Source organism: Seriola dumerili, unplaced genomic scaffold (genome assembly GCF_002260705.1).
Source record: "Seriola dumerili isolate Sdu_G_001 unplaced genomic scaffold, Sdu_1.0 BDQW01000264.1, whole genome shotgun sequence".
In the NCBI taxonomy this organism is placed as follows: Eukaryota; Metazoa; Chordata; class Actinopteri; order Carangiformes; family Carangidae; genus Seriola; species Seriola dumerili.
The window spans coordinates 1,183,617-1,204,368 of NW_019174519.1; the positions used below are offsets into that span (position 1 = coordinate 1,183,617).

Sequence of the window (20,752 nt, forward strand, 5' to 3'; positions counted from 1 at the left end):
AGGAACCCAAGGCCCACTGCACCAGTGTAAGGTCTGACAATCGCTCTGAGGATTTCATCCCAGTACCTAACAGCAGTCAGGGTACCATTGGCTATGACATGGAGGTCTGTGCGACCCTCCAAGGATATGCCTCCCCAGACCATCACTGACCCACTACCAAACCGGTCATACTGGATGATGTTACAAGCAGCATAACGTTCATGATGCCGGAGCAGGTACCGGCCCTGCTGCTGGGTTGATGTCCTTCCACAGCCCTGTCCAGCTATCCTTGTGTAACCGCTGGTCTCCTAGTATCTCCTCCATGCTCTTGAGACTGTGCTGGGAGACACAGCAAACTTTCTTGTGACTGCACGTATGGATGTGATCTCTTGGAGGAGCTGGACTACCTGTGCAACCTGATTGGGCTGCAGGTAGGGCCTCATGCTACCAGTAGTGACAAGGACACTAGCAAAACACAAACCTAAAGAAGAATCAGTCAGGAAGGATCAGGAGAGAGCAACTGTCTGTGGCTACCACATGCAAAACCATTCCCTTTTTTGGGGTTGTCTTGCTTTTGCCTCTCCATTGCACCTGTTGTCACTTTCATTTGCACCAAAGCGGGTGAAACTGATTCACAATCACTTGTGCTTCCTAAATGGACAGATTGATATCCCTGAAGTGTAACTGACTTGGTCTTATACTGTGATGATTAAGTGTTCCCTTAATATTTTTGAGCAGTGTATATCAAAAAATATTAACCATCTTTATGAAATTATAGATATTATTATAGATATTCATGAGAGACAACAACATATAATAAAGATGTCAATCGACAAAAAATACACTAATATGCTGCAAAAAAACTACGAGCTACGAGGACTTGCTGCCACTTGCAGTGCATCATTCGAAATTCTGTCATAATTGCTGTGCGAAGTCTTGAGTTATGGGTAAAAGAGTGTTTTGTGAGCTCACACTGACTTTGACCTTTGACCACCAAAATCTAATCACTTCATTCTTGTGTCCAAGTGAATGTTTGTGCCAAATTTGAAGAAGTTCCTTCAAGGCGTCACTGAGATATCGTGTTCACAAGGCCAATTATGTTTTGTGAGGTCACTGTGACCTTGACATTTCACGTTTGACCACCAAGTACTGTCAAGGTGATATCATGTCCACAAGAACAGGACAGACGAACAACCTGAAAACAATATGGCTCCTCTGACTGTCGATGGCGCGGAGGAATAAAAAGACTGTAGTTGATGTCATCCCATCAATAAAACAGACGGACAGGTTCAAACCAGTCTCTCTGGCTGTGTCTGAAATCACTCAATCATTCACTCCTCCCTCCTCACTATCTATATACTTCTATGTAGAGGACTATACAGTGAGCTCATTTGTAACATGGACTTTCAGGCACTACTCACTTTTTCTTTCTTTCAGCACAAGCACAATGCATGATGGTATACACTCACCGGCCACTTTATTAGGTACACCTTGCTTGTACTAGGTTGGACCCCCTTTTGCCTTCAGAACTGCCTTAATTCTTCGTGGCATAGATTCAACAAAGTGCTGGAAACATTCCTCAGAGGTTTTGGTCCATACTGACATGATAGCATCACGCAGTTGCTGCAGATTTGTTGGCTGCACATCTATGATTCGAATCTCCCATTCCACCACATCCCAAAGGTGCTCTGTTGGATTGAGATCTGGTGACTGTGGAGGCCATTTGAGTACAGTGAAATCATTGTCATGTTCAAGAAACCAGTTTGATGATTTGAGCTTTGTGACATGGCACGTTATCCTGCTAGAAGTAGCCTTCAGAAGATGGGTACACTATGGTCCTAAAGGGATGGACACGGTCAGCAACAATATTCAGGTAGGTTGTGGCGTTGAAAGGATGCCCAGTTGGTACTAAGGGGCCCAAAGTATGCCAAGAAAATATCCGCCCACACCATTACACCACTACCACCAGCCTGAACCGTTGATACAAGGCAGGATGGATCCATGCTTTCATGTTGTTTATGCCAAATTGTGACCCTACCATCCGAATGTCACAGGTGAAATCGAGACTCATCAGACCAGGCAATCCAATCTTCTATTGTCCAATTTTGGTGAGCCCATGCGAATTGTAGCCTCAGTTTCATGTTCTTAGCTGACAGGAGTGGCACCCAGTGTGGTCTTCTGCTGCTGTAGCCCATCTGCTTCAAGGTTTGTGTTTGTCGTGTTGTGCGGACCATTCTCTGGAAACCCTATAGATAGTTGTGTGTGAAAATCCCACTAGATCAGCAGTTTCTGAAATACTCAGACCAGCCCATGTGGCACCAACAACCATGCTGTGCTCAAAGTCACTTACAGTGGTATGAAAAAGTTTAGGCACCCCTGACAATTTCCATTATTTTCATTTATAAATCATTGGGTGTTTGGATCAGCAATTTCATTTTGATCAATCAAATAACTGATGGACACAGCAATATTTCAGTAGTGAAATTAGGTTTATTGTATTAACAGAAAATGTGCAATATGCATCAAAACAAAATTAGACAGGTGCATAAATTTGGGCACCCCAACAGAAAAATCACATCAATATTCAGTCGAGCCTGGAGTCTGGATTCTGGATGAAGGTATTTTGGACCATTCCTCTTTACAAAACATCTCCAGGTCAGTTAGGTTTGATGGTTGCCGAGCCCGCTTCAAATCATCCCACAGATTTTCAATGATATTCAGGTCTGGGGACTGGGATGGCCATTCCAGAACATTGTACTTGTTCCTTTGCATGAATGCCTGAGTCGATTTTGAGCAGTGTTTTGGGTCGCTGTCTTGTTGAAATATCCAGCCCCGGCATAACTTCAACTTTGTGACTGACTCTTGAACATTATTCTCAAGAATCTGCTGATATTGAGTGGAATCCATGCGCCCCTCAACTTTAACAAGATTCCCAGTACCGGCACTGGCCACACAGCCCCACAGCATGATGGAACCTCCACCAAATTTTACTGTGGGTAGCAAGTGTTTTTCTTGGAATGCTGTGTTCTTTCGCTGCAATGCATAACGCCCCTTGTTATGACCAAATAACTCAATCTTTGTTTCATCAGTCCACAGCACCTTATTCCAAAATGAAGCTGGCTTGTCCAAATGTGCTTTTGCATACCTCAAGCGACTCTGTTTGTGGCGTGTGTGCAGAAAAGGCTTCTTCCGCATCACTCTCCCATACAGCTTCTCCTTGTGCAAAGTGCGCTGAATTGTTGAACGATGCACAGTGACACCATCTGCAGCAAGATGATGTTGTAGGTCTTTGGAGGTGGTCTGTGGGTTGTCTTTGACCATTCTCACCATCCTTCGCCTTTGCCTCTCCAATATTTTTCTTGGCCTGCCACTTTTGGCCTTAACAAGAACTGTGCCTGTGGTCTTCCATTTCCTCACTATGTTCCTCACAGTGGAAACTGACAGCTGAAATCTCTGAGATAGATTTTTGTAGCCTTTCCCTAAACCATAATGTTGATCAATCTTTGTTATCAAGTCATTTGAGAGTTGTTTTGAGACCCCATGTTGCCACTCTTCAGAGGAGAGTCAAAGAGAAGAACAACCTGCAATTGGCCACCTTAAATACCTTTTCTCATGATTGGATGCACCTGTCTATGAAGTTCAAGGCTTAATGATCTCACCAAACCAATTTTGTGTTCCAATTAATCACTGCTAAGTAGTTACAGGTATTCAGATCAAAAAAATTACAAGGGTGCCCAAATTTTTGCACAGCCTATTTTTCACGTCTGATTTAATTTCATACAACTTAATATTGCTACACTAAAAATCTTTGTCTGGAAAATACCCCAGTACTCAGCCTTTATTAGAAAATGAATGGCATGCCACTGTGATCATTTTCTGTGAAGACGGAGTAAATTATTATGCAGCTTCAGAGGGGTGCCTAAACTTTTTCATACCACTGTAAATCATCTTTCTTCCCAATTCTAATGCTCGGTTTGAATGTCACAAGATCGTCTTGACCATGTCTACATGCCTAAATGCATTGAGTTGCTGCCATGTGATTGGCCTATTAGATATTTGCTTTAACAAGCAGTTGAACAGGTGTACCTCATAAAGTGGCTGGTGAGTGTATATTGCTTGGTTAGTGAACATCGGTTGTACACTACTTTTCATGATGCACTGTGGGATACTATGTGTCCACTATATAGGGCATAATAATTCTCACTATACATTCAGAAAGCAGTGCAAAATGGCAAACTCCCATATAGTTTACTATATAGGGAGTTCGTAAACTATATGGGAGTAGTGAGTGATTTCAGACACAGTCTCTGTGTTTGCTGCAAACAACCTACAACTGACAAACAACCAGTGGACATTTTTCACTGCAAGACCACAGTGGATTTTATTTTGAAGGATACAAGGAAACCAACCTTACTTCCCTCTTTTTTCCTCAACTTCCTGTTTTGCCCGAGGAGTAAAGCAGAAACGTATTTTCACTGGCGAGTGTAAGACACAGGACCAGACCAGATCAACGCGGCAGGGACCAGCAGACCACATCAACTCACATACAGGACTGATTCTCCTAAGTTTAGATTTACATGCTTCCTCTACCTCTGATAGACACCATGGTTCATGTCTGACATGTCTTTTAAATTCTACCACCTGTTTCACCACTTTCTGTGTGTGTCTCCTCACTTCCACTTGGACCTGATCCACAGAACTGAATCATGTCCATCTCTAGACAGTTTGTGTGACTGTGGACTGATGAAGATCTGAACTCTGAGACTCTTTCAGCTTCATGCTCATCATCTCTTCTTCATCCTCAGTCTCTGAGATCTTTGTTGTGAGGCCTGGTTCACATCAGCTGATGTTTCTCTAAATGTCTAAGTGTTGTATAGAAGTCAAAGTGTCTTTAACCTACAACCTCCAGTCTGATTTCACTGACTGAATCCAGGTCTGATAACTCTGAGTCCAGTCCAGTTTCAGCTACAGTGTGAATGTTTGAACAAGAGCAACACAATGATTTGTGTGTTATTAGTTACAATAGATTATGTTTGTTTATTATTTTAACTTAGATGAAGATCTGATCGGATTTAAGGGCAGATTTATACAGAAATGGAGGTGATTCTAAAGCTACACTGATTTTTTCTTGCCAAACCATTTTTTTTTGTTTTTTTGCCTTTATAATTTTTTGACAGAGACAGTATAGAGTGACAGGACAGGCTAGGGCTGGGTATTTAATCTAATTTCATTTTCAACTATTATTTTTTCTTCCAATGATTATGAAAACAAGGTAATGGGGATAAAGTTATTTTGTGCTGCATTGTTTCACAACAAAATTCATCCCCCCTACAAGAACCATCCACTCATCCACTTCCTGGTTACATTTCGGCGTACGTTAGCGATGCACATAGGAGTGTGTCATCTTGAGCAGTTTGCCTTTTCAGAGTTGGGCCAGCATTTAATTTATGTTGACTATATTTTACCAAATTGTGGAAAAGAGTTTTCAGTATGTTTGTGCAGTGCACTACAACATATTTGATCTAATTTATTTTGGTTTTTTTTGGTCTTGTTTTTATTTATTATTTGTAAGTACTAAATATATGTTTAGAAGTTTTCAGTAGGTTGTGGAAGTAAATTATGTTACAACATAGTTGATCTTATTTATTGTTATTAATTTTTGAATTATATATTTAATTGTATTTATATATATTTTATTATTTATTATTTATTAATGTAATTTTTAAATTTATTTTTTGTTTGTTTTTTCCGTTGAATTGTATTTGAAGTTGAAGAAAGTCCACTGTTAAAAGGACAAAGTTTTTTTAAAGTCCAATTGATGCATGGTATTCCCAAAGTCAATGAGTAATCATGTTAAATAATCCATTGATCATAAATAATCGTGATTGTGATTTTTGCCATAATCGAGCAGCCCTAGGACAGACAGAGAGAGAGAGAGGTGATGACATGCATCAAAGGGCATGGACCCTAAATAAACCAGTTCAAGAAGAGCTTCAGCAGCTACTCCTTAGAAGTGTATGTGTGTTTGTTTGCAGAGTGTATGTGTGAATCTTTAAAGATTAGCGTAGCAGCAGGTCTTCTTTTGTAGCTTAACCTGACTGTTTATCCAGACGTCTATGGATCTGACACAAGTGTGTGTGTGTGTGTGTCTGTGTGTGTGTGTGTGTGTGTAGCTGGACCTAGCATTACCATAATCAGCTCGAAGATGCTCTGGAATGTGTGGCTCATATCCCTCTTTCTCTGGAACCTCATCAAAATCATCATCTTCATCATCATCTTCTCCGTCTGTAGCCTTCATCTGAGGAAGAGGAGGTGAGGTTTCATGTTTGTTCATATCAAAAACAGAAACAGAGGAACACTTCACATCTATTTAGTGAGGCAGGTGTGTAGCAGCAGGATGAATGGATCAGACGGAGCAATTAAAAAATCCGACACACTCTGTGACTCACAGTAAACTATTAGTTTACATTTCGATGACTTGGACTTTTATCAGGCAAAATTTTAATTGCATATAAAAGTGAGAAAAAGACATTAATTTCATTTTAAATATGGAAAAATGTACAATAATTAATTTTTATAGAGCAGACCACACTGGGTCGAAAAAGGTCTGAGATCTCTTTAAGTGGTCTCAGAGTTTTGGAGTAGACTGTATATTTCTGTGTGAATTGTCAAACATAGGATAAACTGACTCGCTTTTTCTGGGGCTTTCAACCACATTTCAAGTTCATCATGGGGACAGAATAAACCCCAGACAAGTGAGTGAGTTAAGATTAGTTTGTAAAAACAACTAGTTTGTTCTCACTAAACACAACACAATGGTTAATATACTTTAGCCTCTGTCATCTCAACACTCACACACTCCTCAGTACACACTCACACAGACACTGCATACACATTGACCTGCGGACATATTTCTATTATTTCCTTAATTAAAATTAAAAGTCATTATTGACAGACTGTGTGTGGTCTCCCTCTTTGTGACGGTGACATGACACAGTCCACTAGAATAAAAACATGGATCTGTTGGATTTGTATGAACTAAAGAAACTACAACATGATTTTACGGTGATGTTACAGAGTGGAGCATCTTCCCTCACAAACTAGCTTTGACAAGTAGCCACTGACAGCAAACACACAAAGGTTCATTTAGGCCTGACATCAAATTAGTCACACTGTCAGCTAATGATCATTAGATCAGAGCTCAGTGAATCTGTGTGTTTCCAGCCTCAGAGTCTGAACTCAGTCAGGATACTGTTCCACTATCACACACAGTGGTGGACATTTCCCAGGGGCCTGAGGGTCATTTTGGCCTGTACCATGAACAGTCAACTTCACCAGCTATAATAATGAGTTGACGTATATCTTGCATCACCTCCCCTGTGTATGACGCTATCTAGCTGGACAGCTGTGTGTATGTGCTTTTTAACGATCAATAATAATATTATCCATTGTTGCTGAGCGGTCAGAAAAGTGAAGATATACAGTATATATATATATATATATATTATAAATATATATACTAAATATATTTATGATTAACATTAATTATGGCCCTACTGCAGCCCAATCAGGTTAGACAGGTAGTCCAGCTCCTCCAGGAGATCACATCCATACGTGCAGTCACAAGATAGTTTGCTGCATCTCTCTTCCATAGTCTCAAGAGCATGGAGGAAATACCAGGAGACCGGCTATTACACGAGGAGAGCTGGACAGGGCTGTGGAAGGGCATCAACCCAGCAGCTGGACCGGTACCTGCTCCTTTGAGTGAGGAGAAACAGGAGGGGCACTGCTAGAGCCCTACAACATGACCTCCAGCAGGCTACTGGTCTGCATGTTTCTGACCAAACTGTCAGAAACAGACTCCATGAGGGTGGAATGAGGGCCCCACATCCTCTAGTGGGACCTCAGCTCACAGCCCAGCACCCTGCAGCTTGATTGGCTTTTGCCAGAGAACACCAGAACTGGCAGGTCCACCATTGGCGCCCCGTTCTCTTCATAGATGAGAGCAGGTTCACACTGAGCACATGTGACAGGCGTGAAAGAGTCTGGAGACGCCATGGTGAACGTTATGCTGCCTGTAATATCATCCAGTATGACCGGTTTGGCGGTGGGTCAGGCCATGTCATAGCCAACGGTACCCTGACTGCTGTTAGGTACCAGGATGAAATCCTGAGAGCAATTGTCAGACCTTACGCTGGTTCAGTGGGCCTTGGGTTCCTCCTGGTGCAGGACAATGCTCGGCCTCATGTGGCCAGAGTGTGTAGGCAGTTCCTGGATGACCAAGGCACTGATGCCATTGACTGGCCCTCACGTTCCCCTGACCTAAATCCAAATGAGCAACTATGGGACGGTATGTATCGGTGCATCAGCTGACTGATGCCCTAATCCAGGTCTGGGAGGAGATCCTCCAGGACACCACCTGCCGACTCATTAGGAGCATGCCCAGACATCGTTGGGAGTGTATACAGGCACATGGGGGCCATACACACTACTGAGTCACATTAAGAGTTGCTGTGATGAAATTCACACAAGTTGGAACAGCCTGTGATTTCAATTTTTTACTTTGATTTTCGGTGTGATTATGAATCCATGATTTTGGTTTCCATTGACTGTTGTTACGTCATTTTGTTCTCAACAAATTATACAATGTAGATCAGTAAAGATTTTCAACTTGAATAATTAATTCATCAATATCCGCTGTGTGATTTAAGTGCCCCTGATCACAAATGCTAACTTTGGCTAACAAAGCAGGATGCTGCACTATGGAGCCCAGCTGTCTTAAAGCAGACTGAGGTAGACACAACACAGAAGAGTCCAGTGATGGAAGGACTGGATCATCGTTTTAGTCAATACCCATCCTGGATCAGCCCCAGTACTGATCCTTATGACTGGTTCAGGACAAGAACAACACAATGGCCTATGTGTTATTAGTTTATTAGTTTAGTTAATAGATTAATCATTGTTGTGACTTAGATAAGGATCTGACAACATTTTTTTGCTGCTGATCATTAATAAATGAAATAAATGATAAGATGCTCTCCTCCAATACAGAACAACATCTGGACACAATCTGGCTCTCATGAGAATATCACATTGCTCATCTTTCAAGCGCTAATATGCACATGTCTCAAGAATGAGCCTCATGACTAAAACTTCATTCAGTGACATGTTGAACCAATCAGCTGTGTCACAAGGTGTGTGTGTGTGTATGTATTTGGGCTTTGGGTCTGCTCCCTCCCTCCTAACGTAGCCTTTTTGTATGTAGGCATTCCACCAGCCTGCCCCTGAGTGTGCGGCCTGGCCTAGCTGGAGAAGAGGATCTTCCTGGACCTCTGGACCTTGAGAGACTTTAGTCCTGGACTATTTTAGAATAGCTTTTATTAAAGCTTTTATCCACATTGTTAAAATAAATCCTTATCAAGACTCTGGCTCTGTGTGTGCTGCTTGACAGATTCCTCCCCAGTAGAAGCAAGTGAAAGTAGGGGTTTTCACCCTAGTTATATTTGGCGTTGTCGGCGGGACTGTTCTACTGGGTTGAGCTCTGTCTTCAGCATGTCAGACGATGAAACAAAAGTCACAGGACAGCCTATGATGATACCATCTTTTATGGGGGGCCCATGGGTGTTTTTCAATTGCAGGCAAGAACCTAATCAGTCACTCCGATCTTTCTCTCTATGTTTACGTGAGCTGTTTTTCAGGTTGAAACAAAAGGATGCCACTGGCTTGGAACAAGGGGACGTCTTATTGAGAGATCAGTTCATCATGGGTCTGAAGCAGGGGCCAATCCGCCAGAAGCTCCGACAACTAGTTAGGAAAACCCCTCGTGTGTCCTTTGATGAGGTAAAAATGGAGGCACTAGCACTGGAGGAGGAACAGGAGGAACAATGGATGCCCTCTGGCTGCTTGGCGGTGAGTAGACCAACCCCTGGTGTTTCAAAATCTCTAACAGACTGGAAACAAGAACTGCGTACAGAGATTTTAAATGAGTTTAAAGAACAGATGACTGCCATGACCAAGACTATTTTAGATGAGCTGAGAGACTCTCACAGACCTACTCAAGCTGACCCTCATCCTCGTACTACTTTAGGCCCTAACCGACCTCATAGATCCCGAGCTCCACCCAATAATGTTAGATATAAATGGGATCCTCAGGGCCGACCAATATGCAATGAATGCCATGATGCTGGACACAATTAGCCGCTGTTGCCCCTCCAAGACATCCCATCAGGATTTTTAAGCTCCCCGGCCACTGCGGGTCAAGTGTCCGGACCTCCTCAAAGAGACCCCACCATCTGCAGCCCTGATATTAAAGTGACTGGAGACTGCCCCTTAGTAGATGTCAAGGTAGATAATGTAGACATTAAATGCTTAGTGGATACTGGTTCTCAGGTTACCCTGTTCAGTGAAAGTGTGTGTAACAAACTCCTCAAGCATAAGCAGCTAAAAAGCAGTCAACATTTGTCTTGGCTAACACTGAGAGCTGCAAACGGGTTAAACATCCACTACATAGGCTACATGGTTGCTGACATCCAGGTTTGTGGAGTCCGGGTCCCCGCACATGGTATAGTGGTAGTTAAGGACGACATCATGGGAGCAAATAAAGCTATCCTGGGGATGAATGTGATCGCAGATTGTTGGGAAGAACTGTTCAACAGAAAGAATTCTGACTTAACCCGCTCCAGGTCCCCAGTTTTCAGTAAGCAGAGGAATAGCATTTTTGCAGATTGCCAACGTATCCATGCAGCCTCCACTAACGAAAAATGGCAGGCCACAGCCAGATTGGCCAGCCGTTCCACAGTGACCATCCCGGCACAGAGCGAAGCCCTAGTATGGGCTAAAATCACCCGTAATTCTTCAAGGCAACAAAGCTATGGCCTAGTAGAGCCCTTAGGGGGAAATGGGGGTGTAGAGGTAGCTAGGGCTCTGGTTACAGTAGGGAGTGGTCGGATCCCCTTGAGAGTCAGGAATGTACAGGGTGTACATTCTACGTTGTTTACCTCAGCAGGTTCCAGAGGCTAGCCACTGTTTCTGCCATTGACCCTGGGAGTGTGCGGGACGGCAAGGAGCTCACCCTCGTAGAGGTCAGTCCAGGGGTGGTGGAAGTTGGTCTCATCGACCCTGACCAGGATCTGCTTCAGGTGGCTGGCGGAAATGCTGGTTTCTCCCTTAAGGGAGATGGTATGACGGAGGAGGAGCAGCGGCAGTTGGACCAACTGCTCCACAAATGGCAACATGTTTTCTCCGCACATGATGAAGACTACGGACACACTGCTGTTGTGAAACACCGCATTCCCACAGGTAATGTAGAGCCTATTCGGGAAAGGTTTAGACCAGTGCCCCCTACCCTTTATAAGGAGATCCGCAGGCTACTCAAGGACATGTTGGAGGGAGGGGTTATCAAGGAGAGTTGTAGCCCACGGGCCGCCCCTATTGTCTTAGTACAGAAGAAGGGTGGAGCTTGGCGGTTTTGTGTGGACTACCGCAAACTTAACAATGTCACCCATAAAGATGCCTTCCCCTGCCCCGTATTGAGGATTCTCTGACAAGCCTGCACAAAGCAGAGTGGTATTCCACATTGGATCTAGCCAGCGGCTATTGGCAGGTTGAAGTTGAGGAAAACGACAAAGAAAAGACTGCATTCACCACACCATTTGGTTTATTTGAGTTTGAAAGAATGTCGTTTGGCCTGTGCAATGCACCCGCCACCTTTCAGAGGTTAATGCAGAGGTGCTTGGGAGAGCAGCTAACAGAGTCAGCTTTTGTGTATTTGGATGATGTGATTGTATTTTCCAGAAGTTTTTCCGATCACCTGAACCATCTGGAGTCAGTGTTCCAAGCCCTGAGACATTATGGCCTCAAACTTCGCCCAGAGAAATGCCAGCTTTTCCAGAAACAGGTGAAGTTTTTGGGACATGTGGTCAGCAGCCAGGGAGTCTCGCCTGATCCTGACAAAGTGGCAGCTGTTGCAGATTGGCAGCCCCCCAGCACTGTAAGGCAAGTCCGTGCATTTCTTGGGTTTGTGGGATATTACAGGCGTTTCATACGAGACTTTTCAAAAATCGCCAAACCCCTTAATGAACTTTTAGCTGGGACTGGGAGCAGCCAAGGCCGGCGCTCACCCTCTATTCAGGGGACTGGTCAATGTGAGACTGCCTTCCAACAACTAAAACAGGAGCTTCTCCAAGCCCCTGTTTTAGCATATGTCGATTACAGACTCCCATTTACTGTCTACACTGATGCCAGTAACTGTGGACTTGGCACTGTCCTGGCCCAAGAACAAAATGGTCTGGAACGGGTAATCCCATATGCTAGCAGGAGTCTTCACCCGCCTGAGCGTAATGATTCAAATTATAGTTCATTTAAAATTGAACTCCTTGCTATGAAGTGGGCAATAGTGGAAAAATTTAAGGACTATCTGTGGGGGGCAAAGGTTACTGTGGTGACAGATAACAACCCACTAGTACATCTACAAACAGCAAAACTGGGAGCTGTAGAACAAAGATGGGTCGCACAATTGGCCAACTTTGACTACACCATCAAATACCGACCCCGGGAAAGACAATACTAATGCTGACGTTCTTTCTAGATTCCCTGCTGTTTACACAGGTGCTGGCCAGGCTGGAGAAAAGCCAGAAGAGGAACAGCTTGTGAAAATGGTTGAAGCTCCACCCACCCCAGAGGATGTTGGGCTGGGACCCAGAACGGTGGAAGAGAATACAAACTGAAAACCCTGATCTCTGTAAGGTAAAAGGATATCTGGAACAAGGTATGTTACCTAGTGCTCCAGAGAGGCAGTTACTGTCTCTTCCAGTTAAAAGACTTTTGAGCCAGTGGAACCGGTTGGAATTAAAAAATGGTGTTATGTGCAGAAATGTACAAGATTCAAAAACTCTTGAGACTCTTCAACAGATTGTCATTTCTGCTGCCCAAGCCCAACCGCTATGGGAAACGTACCATCAACAGGCTGGACACCCAAGGTTGGAGAGGTCCCTGTCCCTTTTGAGGAGGAATTTCTACTGGCCCCAAATGGAGGACACTGTGAAGACCTGGATCCAGGCCTGCCCACGCCGCATTCTGCACAAAGCCAGACCTCAAGGTAAAGCACCTCTAGTTCCCCTCATACCTAAGGCACCAATGCACATTGTGGCCCTTGATTTCTTGACCCTAGGCCGCCCCTCCGACAGGTATCAAAATATACTGGTAATGACAGATCTGTTTTCAAAGTTTGCATGGGCAGTTCCCACACCAGATCAAACGGCCCTTACAACAGCCCGTGCTTTATGGACACATGTAATCTAGCCATTTGGCTGTCCTGAGGTGTTTCACTCAGACCAAGGCCCTAACTTTGAGTCCAAGTTGATTAAAGAACTGTGCCAAATCTATGGGTGCCGAAAAAGCCGCACTAGTCCCTATCATCGTCGGCACACTGAAAGTTGAAAAACAAAGCAGGTGTGTGGAGTATTTACCTGGGCTAGTCCAAGCATACAATAACACTGTCCATAGTTCCACAGGATACGCGCCAGCCTTCCTCATGTTTGGTCAACATCTGAGGATTCCTGTGGATATGCTGACTGGAGCCATGGGGCCTGCCACACCAGACGCCACCATGGACTGGGTCAACAGGCATCAGGAGCAGTTGCTCTATGCTTACAATAAAACATCCGACACCCTTCAAAAAGCAGCAGAAAAGAATAAAAGGCTGTATGACCAGACTGCACGAGAGGCTCCCCTCCTACCTGGTGAGCGAGTTTTGGTTCTGGACCAGAGGAGGTAGCAGAGAGGAAAACTTGGTGACAGATGGGAGGAACAGCCATATGTGGTGGTAAGCCGGCCAAACCCACAGTGCCCAGTGTACCGAATCAGGCCTGAGGGTAAAGACGGCCCCGAACGATCCCTTCATCGCAACCTCCTTTGACCATGCCCCCACTACCCACCCCAAAAGACAGCTGTGGCTGGAAGTGGCAAGACAACTGAGACACGCTGGCCAGCATGGGGCCTAATGGTGCCAATCGGGGGTGGAGGCCATGAACAAGCCCCTCTACCTGAGCCTAGGCGCTCCCAAAGATCCACAAGGGGAACACGCCACAAAGGTATCGGGTGAATGACTAGCACACATTGGTTAGGGGGGATTACCACAGCATGTGTGTGTGTGTGTGTGTGTGTGTGTGTGTGTGTGTGTGTGTGTGTGTGTTGTGTGTGTGTGTGTTGTGTGTTGTGTGTGTTGTGTGTGTGTGTTGTCCCTCCTGTATAGTGAGTGCACCTCTAATTGTTGTAGTAGTTTCACCTGTGGACAGATCAGCAGCCCACGGTGTGATTGCGGACCATTTGGGAGTTCCGGGGAGTGTCACGTTTAACACACAGGTGCGCGGGATTTGGCGAGCAGTGAGGATACAGAGCTGACGGGGATCGAGGGACAGAGAGACGCCAGAGACTGCGAGGCTGGTGCGATTGGACTGAATGACGGGCTAAACGACGGCAAAGCACCACAGGCAGAAGGACCAGCATGTGGCCGGGAGAGACTGTGCGGCCGAGCCAAAGAACGAGTGACAGAAGAAAGAGAGAAGAAGCGCCGTGAGACCAATGGGGGAGTGAGGCACGCTTCTCTCCACTTCTCAGCTAAGTAACCTCGCTTTACAATCATCACATCAGGGACGAGTTAATTGCTACAAAAGACTCAGAGAGAGAGCTACAGATGTGCCTACCCCATAGAGCTTATTTACTTGCTTTTTTTTTTATTAGTTTGAGTTTGCCGTGGCCTTTTATTTGATTTGGAGTAGTTTTGAGTTATTTTGCATTTATAATCTTGGCTCTGTTTTGGGGGAAGCACAAAAGAACTGATTACTGACTCTGGAGTAACGTAGCCTATGTAGGCATTCCACCAGCCTGCCCCTGAGTGTGCGGCCTGACCCAGCTGAAGAAGAGGATCTTCCTGGACCTCTGGACCTTGTTTTTTTTATAGAGACTTTAGTCCTGGACTATTTTAGAATAGCTTTTGTTAAAGCTTTTATCCACATTGTTAAAATAAATCCTTATCAAGACTCTGGCTCTGTGTGTGCTGCTTGACAGATTCCTCCCCAGTAGAACCAAGTGAAAGTAGGGGTTTTCACCCTAGTTACAGCTGTCAGTGATGTTCTGAACAACAACATCAACCAGAGACTTAGGAGGAGAGTAGTTACACTCAGTTTCTATTTCACTCTTTGTCTCTCCTTGGCCGTGATCTCTTTGGCTTGGGGGAGAGAGGGATGACAATGAGAGAGAGAGAGAGAGAGAGAGAGAGAAAGAGAAGGAGAGAGAGACTGTGTGTGTTTGTGTGTGTTTGTTAAGCTGTTATCAATGCTAAGCAGAATTTATGTTTTTTAATTTCCCAGTGAGGCTGTTAGCCGATGGCGGGGCTACAATGCAGAACACAACACTCCTATATACACAGGGGTCATTTCCATAACACAAATGTGGTGCGTGTGTGTCCTCAGCTGTTAATTCCGTGGCAGCTACCACTCGTATACACACACACACACACACACACACACACACACACACACACACAGAGACAGACAGACAGACAAACAGACAGACAGACAGACAGACAGACAGACAGACAGACAGGGTCCAGTCCGGCAGCATAATGATCACAGTGATTAGCGTTATGAGGAGCAGTAAAACCTAACGTTAAACTAACCTCTTATTCCCAGAGGCCTCTTCTTCATTAGTGTGTAATACCTGTGTGTGGGTGATAGAAAGCTGCTGTGTTCCTGCTGATGAAGCCCATTAAAATGTTAGAATTATTTTACGAAGGATGAGTCCTTAGATGATTAATGAAACATGTCCACACACACAGGACTGTCAGTGAACATGGCTTAGCTCTGTAAACAGCTCCTGATCTCCACCCAACTCCCCCCCACACGCACACACACAATTAAAACACCTCATAATACAAATCCCACTACTCCGTTAACCAGCAACTAAACAATTAATGCCTAATTAGTTGTCAGTAAAGACAAAGACAGAGATATGGTGGGTGGTCTCAGAGACCTCATTCATAAAATCTGAAAATGAAGAGATCTGATATATAATGTGTGAAGTGGATTCTGTCCTGGGAGTGTTCTTCCTCTGTCTACAGACAAAACAATTTCAACACTTCACTCCTAAATAAACCATTAACAAATGATTACAACAGAAATACTGACACAGAGGGGTTCGGTTGAATGCCTGTCAGTACACATTAGCAACAGCTGCTAACTGTCTGCTCAGATATTTAAAGGTCCCTATAGTATAAAGGTCTCTGTCCATGTGTTGTGTGGTTATAAAGCAGGTCTAGGTTCTATATTAATATTGTGAAAGTATCAAAGTGCTCAGTCCACAGAGAAATGCACACAGCCTGTATTCAGAAACTGAGCCTTAAAACCAGCCGTCAGGACTTCTGGAACTTTGTGATGTCACAACAAAACAGTCACTGCTCTCAGCCACGCCACAGGCCCCGCCCACCTGGACCCACCATCCAACCTTGCATGATTTGGTTTCTCTGAATGTTTCATGTTTTAGTCATTTGATATTTACCAGTGAAAATAAATCACTGCGTCACAGTTTTAGAACCAGGAAATGTGTTCACAGTTTATCTGATCTTGTGACTTTACACAGTTTTATTCAAGTAGACAACAGTGGTGCTCTGTTGTTGATTGTAGAGATAAATGTTAGATCCCAGGACAAAGAGCATCACACAACACTGGTGTTTACTGTATCTATGTGACTTCATCAAATCCATTCTGGACTTTTTGAATCAATATCCTGCTGATATCTGGCTCTTTGTGACACATATCTTTATGTTGACATCAAATTTCAAACCTCAAAATGTTGTTTCATCAGGTCAACCTGCTGAAGATTATTACTACATGATGCAAACAAAAGCTTGAAACAGCCACTAAATGTGGTGGGACTGTTATATGTGAAACTCATGTCTTCATGTGTAAGTCCATCATTTTCTCCCGTCTCCAACTCCACTGTTACCATAGAGACAGGGCTGAACAATTAATCAAAATATTATCAAAATCCCAATATGGCCAGGTGCAATATCCAAATCACAGAACAGGGTTCCCACTTTTTTCTACAGATCATTTTCCAGGACACGTTCATCTATAAACCTAATTAAAACGACCACAGTTAGTGGCCAACAGTGACTCATGTACATTTAAAGGATAATGTAACTTACATTATTCACAGTTGAAATCATCCAACCTGCAGCATGTGATGTGCCATCAGGCTGCGTTCCCAGCATTAAACAAAACTGACAGCAGCCTAAAATACTGTCGCACATAAACTAGCCGACCATTTTAACGTCAACATGACTGGAAAACTGGTTTTAAGGTGTTCCAGGTGTTCCAGGTTTTCCAGGATGCGTGGGAACCCTGCAGGAGCTGCAATTTTTTAAAGGTTTTTTTAAAGTTAAAATGTGTCACAACAGACATACAGAGACGCCTTGGTCTACAAATCATATTCTCCAGGTATATTCTCAAGGTAGAAGACTCAAAACACATCATCATCATGTTTATATTTTTTCAGTAAAAGTGAAAATGCAGAAATGATCACTCCAACTGAAATCCTGACTCATATCACAGTATTTTTTTTTTATATATCATTCAGCCCATATAGATACTTAGGGCCTGATTTACTAAAGCTTTGCGTGCGTAAAAACGTGCGCAAACGTGACAGCACGCGCAAACACATGTTGATGCTGATCTACCAACCGGGCGCACCGAGGATTGCGTCTGTCAGTCAAGCAAAATAACACGCGCTATCCATTTTGCGCTTCTGCCTTCATGAATATGCAATATAGGCGTGCCTGCCAGAACGCGCAAAATATTGGGAGGAGTAGATGCAAATAGAATCATTTTGCGCACGCAATGAGATTTACCAAACCTCAAACTAATTGCGCTGATTATTTTTGCGTCTATATTTAGCACGTTTGAAAGTCAAGTCTTAGGCTACCTGGCACAGCCGTGCGCACAGATGGCTTCGGTCATTGTTGCAAGGAGGCGGCGTAGGCACGACAGGCAACGGAGAGAACCATCTTTTCTGTTCGTGTCACTCTTTTTGGAATGGCAGAAGAAAAAATAATCAAGACATATCGGTTATCCGGCGATGCAAAACAAAAAAAGTCATTCGTTCAGAGTTCAGAAAATCCTTAAATAATAAATGTTGCATCATAATGTCAAGTGTTTCTTGTTTGTGCTATTTTGACAAAACCAAAAACTCGCATTTTTATGTACTAAAGACCACTTTCTTTTAGACATAGGAAACATTTAGTTCGGCTCCAGTTCCTATCATTTATTCCTGAAACTTAAAACAAATGAAAACGCACACACTTCTGTGCCCCTACTGGTACGCACAAACAAAAAAAACCCTTTTGGCAATTGCGCTTTTCCATTGCACAGCTAAAGAACGTTCATGACGCACGTTCATGTCTTATGTGGTGTACCCGAATGAATTAAAAATATTCCCTCTATCCCAGTAATCTGCTCATCACAGAACGTCAGCTGCACCTGCTGTTCAATGGGAGACAGAGGGTCCTCCTCCGCCGGTCCTCCACCTGTTTTATTTGCCGATTTGTTATTCTGTGCGATTTTTTCCTTTGTTCTTCTACGAATGTCTTGCCACCTTTTCTTCATTTCATCCGGTGTTCTTTTGGTTTCCCCCACAGCATTAACCTTGTCACAGATTGCCTCCCATATTGCGTTCCTCCTAATAACGGTTAAATTCCTTTGCTATAACTCAGAAATGTGCTTGTTTGCCTCTTGTACCAGCACCTCCAATTCCGGTCCAATTGGGTCTGCTCATTTGCATTCGCCACGGTGAACACCCTTAACTCGCGCAAAATCCTCATTTAAATAGGGCCGGCTCGATCACTTTTGCGCCTGTAGTCAACTGCGCTGTTAATCTAAGTAAATCACTCGCAAAGCCCAAACAGGCAGCGCGCGCAATCTATCCGTGTGCGCACGCAATTTAGCGCTCTTTTTTTGGGATCTTAGTAAATCAGGCCCTTAGTGTTCTCTATGTGTGTGAAGTGTGAAGCTGCAGAGATGTCATTACTACAGATGTTCCTGTTAATCCAGATGTTGCTCAGACTTAAGAGAAACATTTTAAACAGCAAACCAAACTTTCTCCATCGCTTTACTCCTCTGCTGCACATATTCATCCTCACACTACAACAGATTCACACACAGCTCATGCGCACACACACACACACACACACACACACACACACACACACACACACACACAGATATAGTCTCTATAGGTTTTGTGCTTGTCTGCTTTAATCCTGCCTGGTTTATTCTGCTCTGATCAATGACCTCAGACTAAGAAGTGATCACGCAGCTGGAGGAAAATCCTGCCCTAACATCATCCCTTTTTCCCCTCTTTTTGCCGCTTTGTCTCTAATTCACCTTAATTTAATCCTGATAGCATCGAGTGCTGTCGGCTGGCCTGGCAGAGCTGTAAGTCTCACAGCAGAATTAGCTTTCCTCCAGAAACATTTTGCTGACGGGGATCATGGCTAAAAAATGGCCTCTATTCCCCCACATGGCTGCACGGTAGGCTGCTTTGCATTTTAACAGAGCTTTAGTTTACTCTCCAGGAGAAAATCACAGAGTCCCCCGGAGGAGATAAAAACTGCTTCTTTAACTGAAACTCAAGATTTAGCAGACAAATTAGAAGTGATGGTCTCACAGAGGCAGGACCATGTGTCACTGTAATAGGAAAGAGACAAAACAAATATCACTAACTTCAACATTAAAAACCTGTGCAGATAGAAATAAAAATAGTTCCTGAACAGAGCAGAATAAATAAAAAAGTTGTTTAAGTAAAGCAGGGTTATGTGTTACTGTAATGGCAAAACATAAAATATAGGAGGCTCCTAAAGGGAGAAAAACACGTTGTTCTCTAAGAACCACACACAGCAGAGATCTGTGGCTGAAGTTAGAGCTGTACATTACCTTTCAGGCTTAAATGGGCAGAGTAGCAACAATCATCTACAACTAATCACCTACAGCTGGTCAGTTGGATCATGCACGTTAATGGGTTCACACATAGCTTCATCAGAAAAATAACAAAAAATGAAAATAAACTTATTTAATACTAGTTATTTTTCTGATGAAGTGATTAATCGTTATACCTATAATATATGTCTGACTACCAGACTAAAAACCAAGAATCCTGAACTCACAATCAGGTTTGAGAGGCTGAAAACAGCAGATATCAACTTAAAATGATTAATAAATGATAAATGATGTTATTCATTTTGTATTAATTTTCTATTGATTGATTTATCATTTGAGCACTGTTATAAAATCTATCCCTCCTCTATGCTTTTTACACAGACTGGTTGGTACAACATGTCTGTTTCCATTCATCAACAATAGAACTATATGTTAAAAATAAGATTTCCCAATTACTCGCAATTTTTATTTGAACTATCCAATATTAATAATAACAATAAAATTTATTCGTAGAGCACTTTTCAAACATAAGATGCAGCTCTAAGTGCTTTACAATAAAAAAATCATAAATGGTAAAATAAAATGAGGCTGAATTGAAGGACAATGAAAATAGACAGTAGTTGATAAAATGTGTAAAGTAAGGATAGTAAAATATGAGAGAATGAATTAAAAGTCAAGTTAAATAAATAGGTTTTCAGCTGTGATTAAAAAATGTTCACTGAGCATCTCTTATAACTCTTGGCAGGCTTTTTTCATAGTTTTGGAGCATAGTTAAAAAAAAAAAG

The 20,752-nt window shown here is 43.2% G+C and overlaps 1 protein-coding gene across 3 annotated transcripts in view; it reads right to left on the reverse strand.

Annotated features, from left to right (window-relative positions):
• uvssa (UV stimulated scaffold protein A) overlaps positions 1–20,752 on the reverse strand; it is a 61,490-nt gene that overhangs the window by 22,463 nt on the left and 18,275 nt on the right. For all 3 annotated transcript variants that reach the window (XM_022757133.1, XM_022757132.1, XM_022757131.1), the window contains exon 9: positions 6,169–6,277. In XM_022757133.1, the coding sequence (XP_022612854.1) occupies positions 6,169–6,277 (109 nt within the window). The remainder of the gene's footprint in view (positions 1–6,168; positions 6,278–20,752) is intronic.